The sequence below is a fragment of the Camarhynchus parvulus genome, chromosome 1 (assembly GCF_901933205.1).
Source record: "Camarhynchus parvulus chromosome 1, STF_HiC, whole genome shotgun sequence".
NCBI lineage: Eukaryota > Metazoa > Chordata > Aves > Passeriformes > Thraupidae > Camarhynchus > Camarhynchus parvulus.
This window is the reverse complement of record NC_044571.1, coordinates 35,112,164-35,132,265: the sequence shown is the minus strand read 5'-3', so window position 1 is coordinate 35,132,265 and position 20,102 is coordinate 35,112,164. Positions and strand designations below refer to the sequence as shown.

Genomic DNA, 20,102 nt, shown 5'->3' with positions numbered 1-20,102 from the left:
TTTTGAAGAAAATGCTGCAAAATTATTTTCCAGCTGATGTGGATAATAACATTTATTAATGCTTTTCTGTCTGCTTTTCCTGTAATTATTATGTACTGTTATTCCAGGAACTACAAATGTGAGCTAGTACTTCAGGAGATCACTTTGATTTCAGAAAGAGAAGGACAGCAGAGGTGTCAGACATGTATTGTTGATCTGCATATAGGTTCAAGCTCCTTTTCCTTTTATTTCAGTCAGAAAACATCTTTGCATTTGAGAGGAGCAGATTATCGCCATAATTTGCATCACAAATTTTTTATTACAAGTTTTTTAAAGTGAAAGCTGGAACAGTTAGATCAAGCTTACAAAACTTCTTTCAAAATAAACAAATAAGAAAACCTTTGCTCCTTCAGTATCCGGTTTCTGTTGAAATAAATGTTAACAACAAAGTTTAGTAATTCTTTGGCAAAAGGATGTTGGTCTAGCTCTAACTTAAGAGGCAGGAAAATGCTATAGCAGATGACCAATTCTTGTGACAGTAATTTGTCAAGTCTGTGGTGTTACTTCAGCTTTCTCTACCCAGAATTATGAAATTCCAAAAGAAATATTTACTCGGGTCTTCTAGCTCAGTTTCACAGCAGAATGGGATCTATTAAAACCCCTTTTAATTTTTGACAATCCAGTGGGCTTCTTATAGGTCACACTTGCTGCAAATTTTATCTTTAAATTTGCAAATGTAATTAGTGAGTAGGTTTCTTGATAGAAACGCTGATTTCACATAGTTGAGTGTGGTCAAACTTGTGCTTTCTCATTGTATCTTTATCTTACTGCCTTTATCAGGTACTCATTAATGAGTGAAGGATCAAAAGGTGGGACGGTGGCCAAGAAGCAATGGAGAATAAAAGTTTAGAAGGTTCCCCATCAGACCTAAAGTTAGTGGCTCACCCGAGAGCAAAGAGTAAAGTGTGGAAGTACTTTGGGTTTGATACCAATGCAGAAGGATGCATATTACAGTGGAAGAAGATCTACTGCCGTATTTGCATGGCACAGATTGCCTATTCAGGAAACACGTCCAACCTTTCCTACCACCTTGAGAAAAATCACCCCGATGAATTCTGTGAGTTTGTGAAAAGCAACACTGAGCAAATGAGGGAAGCGTTTGCCACAGCATTTTCAAAAATCAAGCCGGAGTCATCACAGCAGGTTGTTCAAGATAGCCTCATCATGAAGACCTACCAGAACTACGAAAACAAAAAACATCAGGAACTGACATCTGCAGTCATCAGCTTAATTTGTGAGGGCATGTATCCAGCCTCCATTGTCGATGAACCTACCTTCAAGGCCCTCTTGAGAACAGCAGACCCGAGGTATGAACTTCCGAGCCGGAAGTACTTCTGTACAAAAGCAATTCCTGAAAAGTACAGCGCTATTAGAGAAATTGTGCTGAAAGAGCTCACTGAGGTTCTCTGGTGTGGTATATCCACAGACATGTGGAGGAGTGAAAACCAGAACAGGTCATATGTAACTGTGGCAGTTCATTTTCTCAGCAGCAGTCCTGCCAACTGCCTGGCTGTGAACTCACGGTGTTTGAAAACGTTCGAAGTACCGGAGGATAACACTGCAGAGACCATTACACGAGTCCTTTATGAAACATTCATTGAGTGGGGGATCAATACAAAAGTCTTTGGTGCTACGACAGATTACAGTAAAGACATTGTAAAAGCTTGCTCTCTCTTAGATATTCCCGTACAGATGCCTTGTTTGGGGCACACTTTTAACGCAGGAATACAACAAGCTTTTCAGCTCCCCAAACTCTGCAACCTTCTTGCCAGGTGCCGAAAGCTGGTGGAGTATTTTCAGCAGTCTACGGTTGCGATGTACATGCTGAGCGAAAAGCAGAAGCAGCAGAATATTCTCCACTGCATGCTGGTAAGCGACCGTGTTTCCTGGTGGGGAAGCACGCTCGCTATGCTGCAGCGCCTCAAGGAGCAGCAGTTCGTCATTGCCGCTGTTCTCGTGGAGGACAGCAACAACCACCACCTCATGCTGGAATCCAGTGAGTGGAATACAATCGAAGGGCTGGTGGAGCTGCTCCAGCCTTTCAAGCAGGTTGCAGAGATGATGTCTGCTTCAAAGTACCCGACGATAAGTATGGTAAAGCCACTTCTCCACATGCTTCTGAATACCACTCTGAACATCAAAGAGAACGATTTGAAAGAAATCAGCATGGCAAAGGAGGTGATTGCTAAAGAGTTGTCAACCACCTACCAGCACACACCTGAGATAGACATGTTTCTCAATGTTGCAACTTTCTTGGATCCCCGCTACAAGAAACTGCCTTTTCTTTCAGCCTTTGAGAGGCAGCAGGTGGAAAACAGAGTGGTGGAAGAAGCAAAAAGCCTGCTGGAGAAAGTAAAAGAAAATAGTTTTAGAACTGAGGAGAAGTTCTTCACTGTTTCAGAAGAGCCCCCTATGAAAAAAATCATAATCTCCTCTACTCCTCCTCCTACCAGTGTCATCAACAACATGCTTGCAGAGATCTTTTGCCAGACAGGAGGCGTGGAAGACCAGGAGGAATGGCATGCTCAAATCGTTGAGGAGTTGAGCAACTTCAAGTCACAAAAGGTCCTCGGTTTGAATGAAGATCCATTGAAGTGGTGGTCTGACAGACTAGCACTGTTTCCAGTTTTACCAAAGGTTCTTCAAAAATACTGGTGTATTCTGGCCACAAGGGTCTTCCCTGAACGCCTTTTTGGCTCTTCTGCTAATGTTGTGAGTGCAAAGAGAAACCGGTTAGCCCCGGCTCACGTGGATGAGCAGATCTTTTTGTATGAAAACAGTCGCAATGGGTCTGAGGCAGAGCCGGAGGACGAAGATGAAGGAGAGTGGGGTTTGGAACAGGAACAGATTTTTAATTTAAATGACTCAGTAAACATAAACAACAGTTTCTTTAATATTCGAGACAGTGGGTTTGTTTGACAGGACTGCTGCGGTACATTTAATGACAAAGAAAAGAGGTATTTGTCTTAAGTTACCAAAAATTCTTCTGTTGTATGCTATGAATGCTGTAAATATTGAACAGTTGTAACAAACTTGATTTAGCTTCCATTGTCTGTGTTTTTCCCACTGTCTTAAAACATGAATGACTTGTGATCAAACAGCACTGAAATGAATGAGGAAATAAATTCTACAAAGACCGTGATTTCTGACTGTGGCCCAGATTTCAGAAAGCATTTATCCATGTGCTTCCTTTCCACTTGTTTTAGTGGGAGACAAACACATGCTTATGTGCTTTCTATCATAAAATTATTTTCCTGAGTTAGGACCTTGAGGAAGTTTTTTAAAATTTATGCCTCCATTTCTAAATCCTGTGTGACTCAGGATGCTAGCTTTAAATTTTGGATTTTAAAATGTTTTTAAAATCCATAGATCTGAGCAGTGAATATTTTTAGTATATTATTGTTGCTATGGAATGAAAAAATATCTTGAGCCTGATTTTCACTACCTCATGTCTTAGGTCTGGTCTATGCTAGTAAAGTTCAGCTGGTATAATTATGTTGGTTAGGGGACTGATGTGTTCTTATTTTAACTGATACTGTGCTGGCATAGGCTGTAGTGTGGATGCATTTATACCAGGATAATTTATTTTCCTTTCCAGTGCAGTGTAAATGGTTTGAACACTTAAACTGGTATTGCTGTGTCCGCATTAGTCCAGTTTTACCATTTAACTGCAGCTAAATGGCAAAATTGGTTTTTTTGTTTGTTTTGCTTTATGTCTAAGCAAGTCCTGATTGTAGTCTCTTGTGCTTTTGCAAAGTGGGAACCAAGTGTGGGGTCGAGGCAGTGTTGTGTTACCTTCGCCTTGTGCCGATGCCATGGCTGATACCACATGGTGTGTAGCAGGCAAGGCATCAGCTCTTTATTAAGGGAGCGAGGGGGAGAGGGCAGGGAGATGTCTACAGGCTACTGGTCTAATGGTTTATCTGTGTTATAAAATCCTTAACCTCTTCATTTAATGGGGACTTTGCCCAGGGTAGCTTGAAAATTTTGTTGACAAGAAAAGCAAAATAAAAAGCTTTAATATTATGTAAATATATTTAAAAGAAGGGGACCCCTGAATTTCCTCACATATATTTAGTGAATCTTTAAAATTATTTTTTGTTATGTTAGCACTTAAAAACTTTTTCCACCTGTCTCTTTTTAATTCAGTTTGTAGAGTGGACTTCAGTCCTGTCCAGTGTAATGTTTGAGTACTGTTTCCGATTAGTTGTGTATTGTAACTACTCTCTTTGTGTCTCTGAGCATAAGTGTTTTAAGCCCCTTTGAGAACTTGACAAAAAAAAAAGAAAAAAGAAACCAACCTGAGACCACCCCCCAAATCTCTTATGAAATACTGCAGGTCATAAATGGGATCAGAGTTCATGCTAGACACAAAATAGGACGCACCAGCTTTTTTTCTGAGATGCAGTGGAGAACTCTTGGCATTTTCCAGTTACGATCAAGGTTTGCTTGGGGTTTTATTTCTGTTACTGGTGCCTCACTCCCCCAACTTTGGTGTTAGTCTATAACTATGTTGAGCAATATTGGTGTGTTACTGTTCTGGAGGAAGAAAGCTGGGGTTTTTTCATCACAGTGACACCTGTGGATATTGGGTTGTGAAAAGAGCACAGACAGCAGGAACGTACCAAAATGGGAATGGCGATGGAATTGAATCTATTGCCAAATGGTTTGTTTATGGTTTGGTTTAATAATTTTTGGAAGTTTGAGGCCTCTGTGTTCTTTGTAGGTGGTGGGAAGGAATGGATGAGTGAGGGGAAAGGACAGAGGTTAGGCTGAAAGAACACTGAAGTAAGTACTTGCAACTACATAAAGAAAAATGTTTAAGCCTGGGAAAAATGCAGTTAGCAAGTGGTGCAGCCTGTGTTTGGCTGTTAGTAAACCTGGGGTTTCACTTTCCAGCCCCCTGAAAACTGATTTGCACTTGTACAAAGTACATGCACTGTGCATCCTGTGGAATGTTGCTGCTCTCCATGCCCACTGTAGAGGTGTATATGTCTGCCCAAGGCGCAAAACGCAGGCTTGGCCTAAAATTCCATAAGTAAATCTGCTATCTGTGAGGGCAGCAAAATCAGATTATGGAAGGGAGTGAGGTACCTGAGCTCCTGTGACACCCCAGCAGTCTGCCAGGAAGAGCTCTTGATTTTTGTGGTCATCACTTGCAGAAGCTGTTACCACCACTGCAAGCCCTCCCTCCAGGACCTGCACAAATGCTGGTGTGAAGTGTGTGAATCTTGTCTCACACGAGCAGAATTTAAAGCTGTGCCCTCACAATCGAGGCAAAGCCCAGAGCACCCTTGGTCTGCACTTGGCCTTCCCCTGCTGGCAGCATTGTATCCATCTTCATCCTCCTAGGGCTGAACATAAACAGTGACGCTTACAAGGAGTTTTACTGAGATCAGTGCAATGCACTACTCTCTTCCTTCCAGCTTCTTTTTATTTTTTGGTATCCAAAATAAAATTGTAGTTGGTTCAATTGATGTGTCTCAGCATTCTTTGAAAAAAAGGAGAAGAAAAAGAAAAAAAAAAGCAAAACCATTGTTAGTCTTACCCATTGTCTGTGAGATTTTTTTATTTAATGTTCTAAACCTGGAATATTGTTAAATAAACCAGAAAAATAAGTCAGTTACTAGATTATTTGTCTGATGTGTGGTCATATCTTCAGCACTTTATGACTTTGAACTCTTCCACAATAGGGGGAGGTTGTATTCTGAGGATTTAAAGCTATGCATTTATTTTCCTTTTGATCCTGTAAGTTATTTTTTAAAAATGCTGTACAAATCTTTTGGATTAAAAAAAATGAGGATGAAAAATATTGGAAGTTTAGATGGTTTCTCTCACTTAAATATGTGTGGTGTTTTTCATTTATTGACAAATTTTTCTGTTGTTTAGTTGGGTGGAGAAGGAAAGTTCCACATCTGTTTTAAATATTGCTACAAATTAACCCTCATGTTGCTGCTAAGGGTGGGCCCATAACAATTTCCTAATAATGCTATTAAGTCAACTTTGTTTGTGTTTCTTGACAGCTTCTTTGAATCCACAGCCTAATGTTTCCTTTTCTCTTCAGTACAGCTGAGACATCTTTTTGGAGGGACAATAAAGGAACAAACTTCAGCTTTTGAGTACTTTCATGCTGAAAAAGTGAATTTTTGAACAGGGTCTCAAAGTACCTTCTCTGTGTCAAAAGAAGAATTGCCCTGTCACCAACTAGGTATTGCCAATTCAGGATTAAAAGTCAGTGGGCTAAGTGAGGTTTCTTGGGGTAACAATGTAAAACTAAAGGGAGTTTGGGGTTTCTCACCAACTCTTGCATGAATTTCACCTCCCTCTACCATCAGGGATTATGAGAAGACAAAAAATGCTGAACCATACTGAAGTTGAAAAGGTGAATTTTCCAGCAAAAAATGTCTGAATTGCTGTGGTTTAAAGGAGGGCAATAAAGTTCTGTATTATTTATGGAAAGGGTATATGGTTTTAAGTTTCTATTGCAGCAGTCTGTTAGATTAATTTAAAGCATTTTCTTTAACCACTGTCTTGGTGTCCAGTTAGCTTTACAGGGGCATTTGTAAGCAGGCAGGAATATTAAAAGCAAAAGAAACACCAATTGGTTATTTGTAATATTTTTTTAAGGACTTCTGAAAACTTAAAAGTCAACTGTAGTTCTTGATTTTTGTCCAGCTTAAAAAGAAGGGGCTGCCTGAGGACATAGTTTCTGAAGGAGGGGAAATGCATGTATATGAACACAGAAGTAGTGTATTTTACATACTCCATGATAACTGGGTAAAGGAAACTTCATGCTGGAAAAATTATATTTTAGTGTCTGCACACCATCCTCCTTTTGTTAGTCTCCTTTTCTGAGTGTCAGAAGATCTGGTGATCCTGGTTTGGGTGGTGTTGTCTAGTCTAGACTGTTTTTTTAGCTCTGCTGAAAGGACTCTCATGGTCTCTTCAGTATTGTGGCTTTTTTTTTCCCTTTGGACCAGACTATGTGGCCTGTCTTGCCTTATCTCCTCCAAATTAATGTTCCACTAAATTTAAAACATTTTTAGGGAACATAGGGAAATTACAGAAATTGCTTTTGCTTTTTTAGTAATGTTTGGTGCTGTAGAGAGAAGTTGAAGATACAGCTTCATTTTATGTCTACCTTAAGAGCACATCAGTAAAGCATGTCTTAATGATATCATTTAAACTGTAATTTCAAACATCTTTGCAGTTGCAGTTTATAATGCTGTTGTTTTTAAATACAAAAGAATTTCCTTTAGATTGAATAATAAAAATCAATTAAATACATATTTACTGTTGTTGCAGTGCCCCTTAAGTGGCCCTGCAGTTGGGTTAAAATGCGAGAAAGGAACTGAGTTTAGCATTAAAAAAAATGGAAAAAATTAAAAACTAACCACTGTCTATAAGCTTACCATGTGTTTTAAAAACACAGTTGGATTTATATGTTTTTAAACATGCAAAGGCTGTTGCAGCAAATATTTTCAAATAGGAGTCCTCAGAACTTGGAATTTTTAAAATATTAAGATTTTTGAGCATTTCTGCTGACATTTCCACACTGAGTAGTATTGATTTCTCTTGCTGCCAGAAGATCACAGAAGTGATGCTGCCATCTGCAGTGCTTTGAAATGATGATCAGATGTAACTTTTTTTGAGAGGTTTTGAAAAGACTATTACCTGCTGCACACGTGCGCTGGTTTCCTTGCATCACAATTACTTATTTCCAGTGACTTGGGTTTGCCTATTCCTCTGTCACTCTCCCTGGCCCTGCCTGGGCAGAAGGCTGGGTGGAAGATGTAGGGGGGCAAACTCCAGCTTCTTCTCTTATAGAGAGACTTCTTTGAGAGCAGATAAAATTCCCTTTAAAAAGAGTTTAAACTAGGTTCTTACTCCAGTCCATGGAGGGTACAGCACCTTTGCCATGGTGTGAAAAGGCAGAGCTGGTGCTTCCTCTCCCCACAGTGTTGTAAACTGAGACACATGGCTCAATCGGACCAAAATTGCCTCTGTAAGGGGAATATGCTGGGGAATTGAGCTCAGCACAGCTAGGAAACTACACTCAGAGCCAAAGGCATAATAAGCATGTTAGGGTAGGAATAATATCTGTGCTGCTTGCCTTAGATAGGGGTTTAAGGTAAATACCATAAGAAGATACTGGTCTGTGCTCTGGGCTGAAGCTCTGCCTTTGTGAGTATTCAAATGGCTATGTGTTTAATACTGACATAGAAAAGAGTGTTCTGTGACATTTACATAAATATTTTATATAGACAGTAAAGCTTCCATTCCTATTTGATAGATATTTTGGGGGTAACATTTACAGTGGTTTTCCTGGAATAAATGCCATGGTCAGAAGTACACCAAGATTCAGCTATCAGAAGCAGTAGGGCAGTCCTGTTTTTAAGTATAAGAGACAGGAGGGGATACTTTCATTTGAAGTAAGTGAGAAATGTTGTCTTTTTTTAACACTCTTAGGAAGGAGATAATTAAAATGCATCTGTAAAAGTTTGTGATAGCCTCATAATTTAGATATATCTGTAGAGAATTAATCCCTTTGTTTTGATTAGTTCACTGAAAATGTGGCTGTATTTGTCCATAGCTGCATGTGCATGATGTCATGTTCAACAATGCTTCCCCAAACAATGCAGAATAAGGTTATTTTTAAAAAGGCAGTTTCTTTGATTACATACAATATTCTGTCTGTTCATTGTCCCCAGATACTTGCAGTTAGGAATGAAAAACTCACTCATTTTTTTATTTCTCCAGTGGATACTGCTTTGCTTTTAAATTTGAGACATTTTTTGTATCACTGTGTCTACAGACACTGCAATTGAAAGACTTTCATTCTCTTTTTCTTTCTTTTTGCTTTTTTTGTTTGCTTTTTTTCTCATGAGTCATTAGTTAGGTTTACAGTGATAGGAATTTGCAGTCATAACAAGGAAGGTGTCAAGTCAGCATCAGGACAGCTCATGCCAGAAACATCCTGTCCCATATTGTGAGTGCAGTGCTTCAAGGGAAACCTTCATCTTCACAAAAACAACCTTCTGATGTGTGTGTGTGTGAGAGAGAGAAAAATGAAGTGCTTTTGTAAGCAATGCACAGTTCTGTTTTATGGGTGCTAGTGCAGTTTGGTGTGAGTTTGTACTCTAAGATGCACTCAGTGGTTTGGCACCAAATAAAAGTTTCTTGAGCACACAGCAGAATTTTTATGAACAGAAGGAATTTAATAACAAATGGGGAAAATGGTGTTGCTTTACTTATGGGAACAGATAGGAAGTGGGTCCATCTAGGGAAAACACTGAAATTTTATCAGGAGTCTCCAATTCCTGTCCAAAAATCCTGATAGCATTTAAAAATGCTAAATGGCTAACCTTCCTGTAGTCTGACATTTAAGAATGCTGTAAAACAGTTGTTTTACACACTTCTTGGTGTTCACATGCTGCTGGCAATGATCTCTGTTAACTTCAAAAAGCTCCTGCACTCCCAAATGGCCAGGGAGGAGTTCTCATTAATGAGGTATTGGAGAAGAAGGGAGATTCAAGCTTTTACTGTGACCTGGCCTCCAGCCTGTGGGAGTGTGGGCTTAAGGGACTGTTTCTGGATGATATTTTGACACATTGATCTACATAGATAAATATTCACATGCAGTCCAAGAACTTGCTACTGATCATAAATCTGTCTGGTCCCAAGGATGTGAGCGCTGTCGTGAGAAAGCCGGTCTTGCGGATGAGTGGAGCATGTATCCCTTTTGTCCCTCCTTCTAAGCCCCACTTTATTTCCTGTGCAGGCAGCAAGTATGTTGGTGCTGCTCTTTGCTGTGTTATTTGCTGTGTGCCTCTTGTATTCCAAGTGTAAGAATAGGAGAGTGTGACCTGCATGTTTTCAAGCCTTGGTGAATGCAGGCAGAAGTTCACCTGCACTGTTCATGATTTGCTGCCTGGTTTGAATGAGCAGTGGGTTGAGGATAATACAGCATTTACCCTGTGGTCGTGAGAACACGAGACTGGCATTGCTGCTCCGAGATTCCTGTGCACCTGCTCAGAGAAGTGAAGTGAGAAAAGCACAACCTTGTGTGTGTTGTATCTGAAAGTATGACTCAATGCCCAAGTAGGCTTAAAGCGCTCACATGAACAAGTTCTGCTGTAGTCTTGTATACAAACGTCCTTGCGCATGCTCTACCCATGCCATCCCACCTCCCCTTCATCAGTGTTCATGAAGATTTCACAGTTCTTTTTAGAGAGATAAATTCAGAGATAGTACATGAAACTATTTGCCACTCGTTAAGACCATAGCAATATGCTTTTTGTGCCTTTTTTGGCAATGCATGCTAGAGCTGATGGAAGATAACATTCTTATTTTATCCCAGAGACAGCTCTTCCCTGCAGTGAGGGGAGCAGCTCAGTCCGCAAAGTTGATCTGTTGGCTGCACTTCTGCCTTTTCTCTAGGCTGTTTAGGAAAGTTGCTGTGCTCCACAGAAGGAAAAACAGATTCCTCCAGAGTGTTTTCCCTGTGTTTTTGTGTTGCTGGGGCTGCTTTCTGGTCTGCACATGCCTGAAGGAAGGGGATGGGCCACAGCCTTTGCCATGATTCTGCTTCTAGTCTGAGCTGACTGACCACCCCTAGAAGAAGATTGTGCAAAAGGTGACACTGCTGGGTAATAAGTTTCAAACACCAGGACTACAAGAGGATTTGTTGCTTTTATATTTATATTTAGGCTAAGATTAAAATTATACAAAATGTGGCCTTAAAAGGAGTCTGCAGAGTCTATGCACTAACTCCTTGACTTAGGTGTCTAAATACAGATTTAAGGACCTTATCTCCAAAAGCAATCCATTTTGTATGCTCTGCCTTCAGATCCTCTAAAAATGCCAGCATCACAAGTGTGTCACTTTTAATAACTTTCAAATAATGATATTTCGGGGTAGACTGGGTGGACTGTGTATGAAATACAAACCACAGTTTTTTATTTTACATGTGTCCATTTTGTCTTCCATTGTGCTTCAAAGGTTAGTATCCATAGAATTATTCTGTCTAAAAAAACTATTGGAACACTTCAGTTCCCAAGTGTAGGTGAGCTTCAGAAGTAAGAGAAATATTCTCCCCCACAATTCATAAGTTGGAAGGCTTAATTATTCTGTTGTTGAAAGAGGCAATTGTAACTGCATTTTGCCCAAATATGGGAGAATGTGAAGTGTAAATATTTACATTTTTAGGTAAAATTCTGAGTAAAAGGCTTAAATGTAAGCACCTCATTTTGTGCCCTTACCTGCCTCATAGCAATATAGAACCATACCCATGGTATTTCAGTGAGAGTATAAGTGAAAGAACGACACTCTTTTAGTTAGTCATTATTTTGCTTGTGAGATATTTCAGTTTCAATGATTTAGTAGTTACAAGCATAAAATCAACCCTTCCAGCAGATGTGAATGAGCATTTCTATTGCGTGGATCTTCCTTCCTCAGTAAACAGGAACTTAGGCACCTTTGTTAATATAGAACAAAGGCAAGGAGGCAAATGGGGGTACACTCTTATAGGTGGAAGGTTGGGTGTTTGCTTTTTGCTCATGCAGCTGAAGCAGTGATGGATTTCAGAGCCAAGTGATGGATTCCATCTGTGCATTTGAGTCTAACGATGGGCAGATGGTATCTTTGCAAAGGATATATGGTCTTTGTCTTCAAATCAGCACTCTGCCAAGCAATGTCTGGTTGTGCAAATTCAAGCTTCTGCAGTCTTTTAATCTCTGCAGTTTTGGGAGCTATTTGGCCTAAGATCTTGTTGAGGTGATAGAGCAAAAACTCTGTTAGCTTTAGCATCTCTGGTGCTAATGATGAGATGCTGCAACTCAAGAAAATGAGCTAGAAAATGTAATTGTTCCTTTACATCATAAAAAGAGTTGTTTAACCAAATTCCACTCAGCCATGCTTCAGCTGAAGGCACTGCAGCTTGTAGAAGCTCAGCTGAGGAATGTAAGAGCTTAACCAGCAGTAAAAGCAGTTGGGTGGATTAGGGTCTTGAGTCATGCAGGACCTTGGGTGGACTCCACTGTGAGTCTGCCTCTGTAGGACAAGTTGCAAAATCTTGTGCAACAGCCTTGTCTTGTTTGGTTTAGATGTGAGTGCTGAAGCAGCCTCCTAACATTTTGCATGGCTGGAAGGCAGGTGGAAGTAGTGGACCCCATGATGTTATTTTTAGAGGTTTTTTTGTTGTAGCTAAGTAATAAGTTGGTTTTCTTAGACCATGTAGGTACTGTCCCACCACAAATGCTTTAGTTGGAGCTCCCATGCATAGTGCTGGATTAGTGTTGAAGTTCCATGGGCACTGATGTGTGATTCTTGATACAACTCAGTCGTGGTAAAACTTTTAATGCATTGAACAAATGCTTTCTTAGAAAATACTTTGAGACCCATGTCACTACGATTATGTGTGCCTTGCCTTACAGACCGGGCAAGGATCAAGATTTGTGCAGTTAAGAGTAAAGAATGTTACATATCCACACAAGCATGCAGTCCTCTCTTTGGTATTTGCAGAAACTGTTGCCTGCCAGTTTCAAGCTTTCTATCCTCAAAGTTTCTAAATTACAGATGTCATTACAGACAGTGATTTTCAGTTTGTGGCTTTGTCATACTGTCTGAATTACTGCATTAAAGCTGCAGATGGGTTGGAATAAAGCAAGATTCAAATGGGCATTTTGCCAGCAAGGAAAGAATATACTGGAGAGCTGTGGTTCCCAAAGCAGATAACCAAAAAAGCAGGGAAATTTTACTTCACATCAGGATTGCTTTTTTAGGAAAAAGAAAGTGACATTTTGTAATAACATAATGACATTTGTTTTCATTTCATCATATTTGTGCTCTGCTAGGTACTTCACAGAACATTAATTGGGCATGAAAATTACATCCCCCATCCTACCCAGAACTTCCTCTGAGTTGTGTAAAGCTGAGTTGGAGTGGTTGGCTCTGATACACTTCTGCTTTTTGTTGTGTGCCTGTTTTCTGCCAGAGTATGCTTTCTGGGTCATGGACATTTTGCTGTCTGAGGGAATGCCTAACCATGATTGCTAACATTGCTCAATATTTTAAATTATCCTGGAGAGGTAAAGAAAAAAAAAAGGAAAGTTGGACCAAAAAAATGCACTGAACTTGTTTCTGAAGGAGGAGTTTGAGGGAACAGTTAAAACCTTTCTTTTTCTTCTTGTTGACACACTGGTAACACTGGTGACATGGTTGATATAACTAAACACCTGGTAAATTCTGCATTGAGTAACTCTCTGATGTGAGCTTCACTGGCATGAGGAAACAAAGTCACACCAAATCAAAGCAAAGCTCTGCCACCTCCTGACCTCGCATCTCATGCTGGTGCTTCTCTTGTGTACTAACCAGGGGCTGAAATTAATGAACTTTATGAGTGTTCAATGAATTTGGGATTAAGATTTTAATCTGCTGTGCTGTGGGCAAGGGTTTGATTGCCAGCTCTGGCTGCCCAGGTGTGATGTGCTGCAGCAGGAGGCAGGTGATGGTCCATGTTAGCCATTTATACCAAAACTGCTGATTATGGCCCCAAAGCCATGTTCTTTACAAAGCCAACCCACAAGGTGTACTCTGTTCTAGAAAGGTTATTTTAAACACAGAAACAGGTAGTTCTCAAGCATATCAGCAGTCCCAACTAAGGAAATTAGAGGAGTTGGAGTCAGACCTCATTCTTTAAAAAAAGTTCAGTGGTACCACTGCAAATTGCTTATGAAATCTGCAGCAGTCTAAGAATTACACAGAATGAAAGGACTTTGTAAACAAAACCTTACTGGCACTATACTTTCTGCAGACCAGGACTGACTCAGTGATGAAGCTTGTAAGTTTTTTACTGAATGTATCCCAGTGAACAGAGTGCCTGCAGAGCAGTAACTTGTCTTTCTGGCAATTGGATATAACCTAGAACTAACTAGATAACTAACTGGTACCTAGAAATGGGACATTTGTGCTACGGAACACTTCTTATAGCTGAGGTACAAGGACTTTTCTCGGACATATTTTTCCAAAATAACATCTTGTTAATGAATAAAGTCATTCAGGTGAATGCAGGTACCTAGTCTGCCGACTGGAGTGTTTTCATGCTAATTAATACCACTACCTATATTGCCAGTCTTACTTGTGCATTCCTAGGTGGAATCACCACATTTCACAGTGTAAAATTTTAACATTAAATAGTATGCTGAAAATTAGTAGGAAAAAGGTCAGGAAATGCAAAATCCGTGTTCTCTTGATGATGCTGTACTTCCTAATTATATCATACAGATATTTGAAGAGCAACTAATTGGAGTCAGAAACAAGTGCCAAGAGCTGCAAATGCTGCCATTAGTAGTGCTTAGTAGGTGCTAGCAGAGTTCTTTGCACTTGGTTGTAGGCCTGTATTCTTCCTGTGGTCCTCATGGGTTCCTTTTCGGAGTCAATCTATTAAAGACATTATGTGTTGTCATCCAGCACTCCAAGGAGGAAAGGGACATTTGGAGATACAAGAAAGGATGTAAAACAGCAAAATAGGTGGGCAATGCTGAGGGCTGGACTTCAGCTTAAGCATGGCGCTGTTAAGGTTGTACTACAGTTGCATATGGACTTAGAGTTTATGTTCTAATATAATGACCTTTAATGGGATTTTTGCTGTCAACTGTGTCTTCTATCCATCTCTTCTACATCAATTTTCAGAGTGAATTATTTTTTTCTCAATGTTTACTCATTAATGCTAGTCATAATGTATTCTAGTGAGGCATAAGTGAAAACCATGTTTTTTCTCCCAGTCTTCTAATCCAATTATCAAAGTATTTGTTTTCTTCTCTAAAGAAGAAAAAATATTTACACACCCACATATGTATACAGAAAATGATTACAATTTAGCAATGAAGTCCAGTTTTTTCAGTCCAGATTCTTCCAAGCTGCCGCCCTTTTCTTTAAAGAACAAAGTCATCTTTGCAAGTTTGGTCTGGCTGATGGCTAGCGCGTGGTTTTGCTGAGGGCTGTGGGGACAGGGACTGAGGCTGGGTGGCTCTCTGGGCAGCATGTGTCTGGCTGTTCTGCCAGCAGCCTCTCTGCAGGCATGATTTATTCCTTGCAAAGGCATCAGGGTCTGTGTCAAAGTGGCTTCACAGTATGCTCCTCTGGCTTGGCACATGGCAGCTTGGACAGGGAGATGCTGAGACCTCTTCTTCCTGCCCAGTCTCTTACACTTTCAATTACAAAAAGGGCTGAGTAAATAAAAGGCTGCCAGAGTGCCTGTGCTGCTTAGAGAGATGTCACTGCTGTCGCAGGAGTGTAGGTGATGCCATCCTGGTGAGTTGTTCTGGATGTCCCTCTTTGTTCTGACAGTGCTCCCCTGTGCCTCACTTTTGACTGCAACTACTGGTTTTCAACTTGAACACTTCTCCAGGATAAACCTGTGTGGATCTGGCTATGCTGGTGTACTCCATGCTGGGCAAAGCACTGCCCTGTAAAGTTACCACAAAGATTAGCAGGACAGCACTTGCAGAACAGCTTATTCAGTAAGATAATATTTTTTCTGTTTTGCCAGGCAAAAACAGGGAATGCTGGTGACTACCTGAAGCAGAGTTTGGGCTTTGCTGGGACAGCAGCAGCACTGGTCACAGACATGTTGGCCAGATGTCTTAGCATGCCTTGGGAGGGAGGTGGTACTGTGGCCAAAATGAAGGTGTGTGACCCTCAGCACTGCTGGATTTTCTGTGTGGATAGTTGCAAAGCTTCAAGTGCAATAACAAAAGAAATGCTGATGTAAGGGCTACAGAAGCTGCTGGTGCAGCTTGCAGAGTTGGCAGAGGCTCACTTTTCTCTTCTTGCAAGGAACTGTTCACCTTTTACCTTCTGTATCAGGAGGATTTTTTTTCTGGGAGGGGTGCTAATCTGGCAAAGCCCCACCAGAGAACTGAGTGTGAGTGGGCTGCTGTTTACACTGTGTGTTAGAGGGGGCTGATGGAGATGTAAGGCTGGAGTCTGGAAGAGAAATTGCATTTTAGGGTCATATCCTTCAAATCACCTAGAAGTCAGTGCACAGTGTAACACATGCATTTCAAATGCCTTGTAAATTTATGGAAAAAGGCTTAGAGAGAAAAGTATTGGAAACAGCAGAGAGTTGCCAAACAAGCCAGTACAAGCTCTTGGGCTTTTATTCCTCAACTTCTTTTTTTCCTCCCCTTGGTATGTTTACATTGCTAAATTCCTTTATGCTTCTTAAAAAGAATGCTTCATTCAAATTTTTTTTATCATTTAGCACCCAACAGAAATTAAACACAGCTATAACTTTTTGCTGTTGAGTGTGAGGTGGAATGAAAGTGCTGTCTATTGGCTTAAAATCATAGGATCATTTCGGTTGGAAGAGACCTACAAGATCATCAAGTCCAAACATAAACCCAGCACCACCTTGTTCACCAGCAAACCTTGTCTCTAAGTGCCACATCCCCATTTTTTTTAACAATTCTCTGGGCATCCTGTTCCAATGCCGTCACCTTTGAGAGGTAGCTCCAGGTATCAGCTTTACTGGAAACTGATGATCAGCTTGGTATGATGAAAATAGGACTATAAGATCTGTTATAGTAAAAAAAGTGTTTCGGTTTTTTTTATATTCTCAGAAAAGAGAAAGGAATCATGCCTTGAAAAATATTGCACACCAAATTGACTGTTGCAGAGCCATAACATTTGAGCTAAATCCTCTGGTCAGGTGAAAAAAAAAAGCAGGCATGAAGCCTGTTTATGTTACCAGTGATGCCTGAAAAGTGCTGGCAGTTCAGGCTGATGTCCTAAGAAGGACTGACAGGGTGCACTATGATGTATCAGCCTGTTTGAGCACCTGGTCAAAGAAGAGGGAGGTTGCAAAGGGGCTCTGCAGAAGGACCAGTATAATTCCTGTAGCTGTCACCTCCCTTGTTAGAAGCAGAATGGTTGGAAGTTGTTTGTCAACACAAATGCATATTTCTATATGGAAGGAGCTAATCCCTTAAAATTTTGGCAAGTTATTTATAGAAGGTAATTAAATGTAGGAACAAAAATAGGATGTTTGTGTCATACTCCTGGAGCATTATCAATAATGGGACTTGTTTTGTGAGTAGTTGCACATTTCTTCAAAGGATCATGTGATGCTCTCTAATTGAAATATTAATAGCAGATAATGACACTGTGGGATGATGGCCTCTTAAATGGAGACATACTTTAACAGCTTTAAATCTGTGTGGTAACTGCATATTAAAAATCTTTGACAATTTTGATGAAGAGCAATTATACAGCACGCACAGTAGCTGTTCCTCTAAGTTAACTAATTCCCTAAGTCTCGTGAATCTGCTCTAGATTGATGGCCTATACAATTTTATTCAAAATTAAGTTTTTCACTGAAGAATAAAAACATCTAGTTAAAAAACAATTCAAAACAATTAGCCGTCTTTATTGCAAAGTAGCTGTTTTCCTGTGAAAACTTCAGTGCATATTTTATGAAGAACAAGAAAGATGAAAATTGAAAGAAAATCCATGAGTGTGAGATCACTCCAGCATGTGTTGAGAAAGAGGATTTTGAAAATAAATCAGATTTTTCCTAGTAAAGGACTGTTAAGAGACAGTTAGGAAGTTTCATATGTAGTATAGTTTGGACGTTTCTGTACTTGCACATTCATACTCCATTTGAAACCCCTGACCTGCTTGTGTTATCAAAGAAGAGACAAATGAATGAAATTCCATATTTGGAACACAAATGCTGTAGCTGTCTTGAAGACAAAATATGTGCATGCTGTTTGTACTTTCTCATTCCAAGTTAGAACTGATTTTTAAGTAGTTTTGAGTACGAAATTGAGCTCCATCCAGAGGCTCAGGGGCTTCGGTAAAACTATCTTTAAAAAATATAAAAAATATTTTAAAAAATTAAAAAAAATATAAAAACTATCTTAAAAAAAACAAAACAAAACAAAACCCTCAAAGTTCTGTTCCATCAAGGATTTTTCCTGCTGGAGGTTGGGTGATGGCCCTGGGAGGGTGGCAGCAGAGGTTGGGCAGCCTGGTGCAGCTGGGGCATCAATCTGGGGCACTGCCCTGCAAAGGCAGCACCTCCGGGGCTGTGCAGCTGTGAGTGTCCCCCTCACTGGCCTGCTTTGCTTCCACACAGGCCACGTGAGCCCTGCTTTCCTTGGGGCCACTGCTTTGGGCCGTTCACCGAGAGGCACCTCTAGGAGTGACCATCCACAGACAGCTTCTGCCCCTGCCCCGACTCTTCACCAGGTGTCTGCCGACAAAGACATAAATGTGCTGGCCAGAGGTGGCTTTGAAGGATGTGGAGCAGGGCAGAGAGGGAGAGGAAGGGATGTTGAGATTATTTTCCATGGTTTTATTAAGTCAGTAACATCTGAGGTTAATCTCACATTAATGTCAATGCTGTAATGGCTTCTGAATTGCCTCAAAAATTTTTAATAATATGGAAATGTGATTTTTTTGCATTTTGTATTTTAATAAATTGCAGGTATCTCAGGAAAATTTTTAGTACTGATTGGTTTATGTGCTGCTTCCTGTTAACTAGATTTTTCCCAATATTCCCTAATCACCTTGTACCTCTCTTCCTGATTCTAATTACTAGAGCTTTGTGTATGATAACAAGCACTTCAGTTCACAAGTGATTGCAGTGTTCTGAAGTGAACTACTCCAGAAACTTTCAATTACCTTTTAAATTCTGTATACCAACTCGTGACTTCTGCTTACTTATTTGATGGAAATACTGTCACTCTGAAGCTGTGGGAAGCAGAGGAGACTGTTTGAATGGCAGCAGAGCATTTTTGTCTTCTGGAAGAGGCAGATCAGAATGTGACCTTCAGCTGGATGCTCTTAAGCTTGATTGGGATATGGAAATCACATTCTCTGTCTCTGGGAAGAGAGGAGATGCAGTTTAAACTACTCTTAATGATCTTTCCAATGTTTTTTTTCTTCACACACACACCCCCCCCTCACATTCCCAGATTATAATATAATATAATATAATATAATATAATATAATATAATATAATATAATATAATATAATATAATATAATATAATATAATATAATATAATATAATATAATATAATATAATATAATATAATATAATATAATATAATATAATATAATATAATATAATGTAATATGGGAATATTTAAAGAATCGACTTTCCCAATGTATTGGTTGCCCAACTGTATCTCTCCATCTGTGCTGTGAGCAAGATGGAATGATTAATTCCATCTTTTAATAGCATGTGGTCAGAATAAGAGATGTTGGAATGCACAAGCAGTAAAAGTAGAAGCTGTAAGGATGATATTGGGGATTGTGATACAATATATCCTGTACTATCTAGGAATATGATGACACAGTCAATACTGTCTCGAAAATAAAAATTAAAATATTTTGTCTTTTGAAAGGTATAAATCATAGTGCAAAGTATAAATTGCTTTTTGTTATCTTTTTAATTCTTCTGGTGAGATGCTAAAATGCAGGTGACAGTATTTTGCTTTTGGTTTGGATTTCTAGTTTGGCCATAAGTAGATCAGTCTTTCCAGTTTGACCATTCGTAATGAGATCACTCTTTGCTTCAGTTTCTGCGTATGAAAGTGCTGATGAATCATAGAATCATTGAATCATTTAGGTTGGAAAATTCCAGCAGTTAACCCACGCTGCCAAGTCCATGACCAAGCCATGTCCCTAAGTGCCACATCTACATGTCATTTAAATACCTCCAGGGGTGGTGACACAGCCACCTCCCTGGACAGCCTGTTCAAATGTTTGATAACCCTTTCAGGAGAGAAATTTTTTCCTAGTATCCGATCTAAACCTCCTCTGGAGCAGCTTAAGGCCATTTCCTCTTGTCTTGTTCACTTATTACATGGGAGAAAAGACCTGCCCTCTCCTTGCTAAAATGCCTTTCAGGGAGTTATAGAAAGCCATAAGGTCACTCCTGAGCCTCCTTTTCTCCAGGCTAAGCACCCCCAGCCCCCTCAGCTGCTCTGCGTCCGACTTGTGCTCCAGAACTTCACCAGCTCCATTGCCCTTATCTGGACATGTGCCAGCCC

At 40.0% G+C, this 20,102-nt stretch overlaps 2 protein-coding genes across 8 annotated transcripts in view; both read left to right on the top strand.

Moving 5' to 3' along the window:
- Positions 1–5,668, top strand: part of ZBED1 (zinc finger BED-type containing 1) — a 53,652-nt gene extending 47,984 nt beyond the window's left edge. For all 6 annotated transcript variants that reach the window (XM_030970993.1, XM_030970974.1, XM_030971000.1 and 3 more), the window contains one exon: positions 820–5,668. In XM_030970993.1, coding sequence (XP_030826853.1) covers positions 871–2,958 — 2,088 coding nt within the window. In that variant the 5' untranslated portion in view covers positions 820–870 and the 3' untranslated portion in view covers positions 2,959–5,668. The remainder of the gene's footprint in view (positions 1–819) is intronic.
- The window catches only part of DHRSX (dehydrogenase/reductase X-linked), a 161,062-nt gene that overhangs the window by 6,284 nt on the left and 134,676 nt on the right, over positions 1–20,102 (top strand). The window lies entirely within an intron of this gene.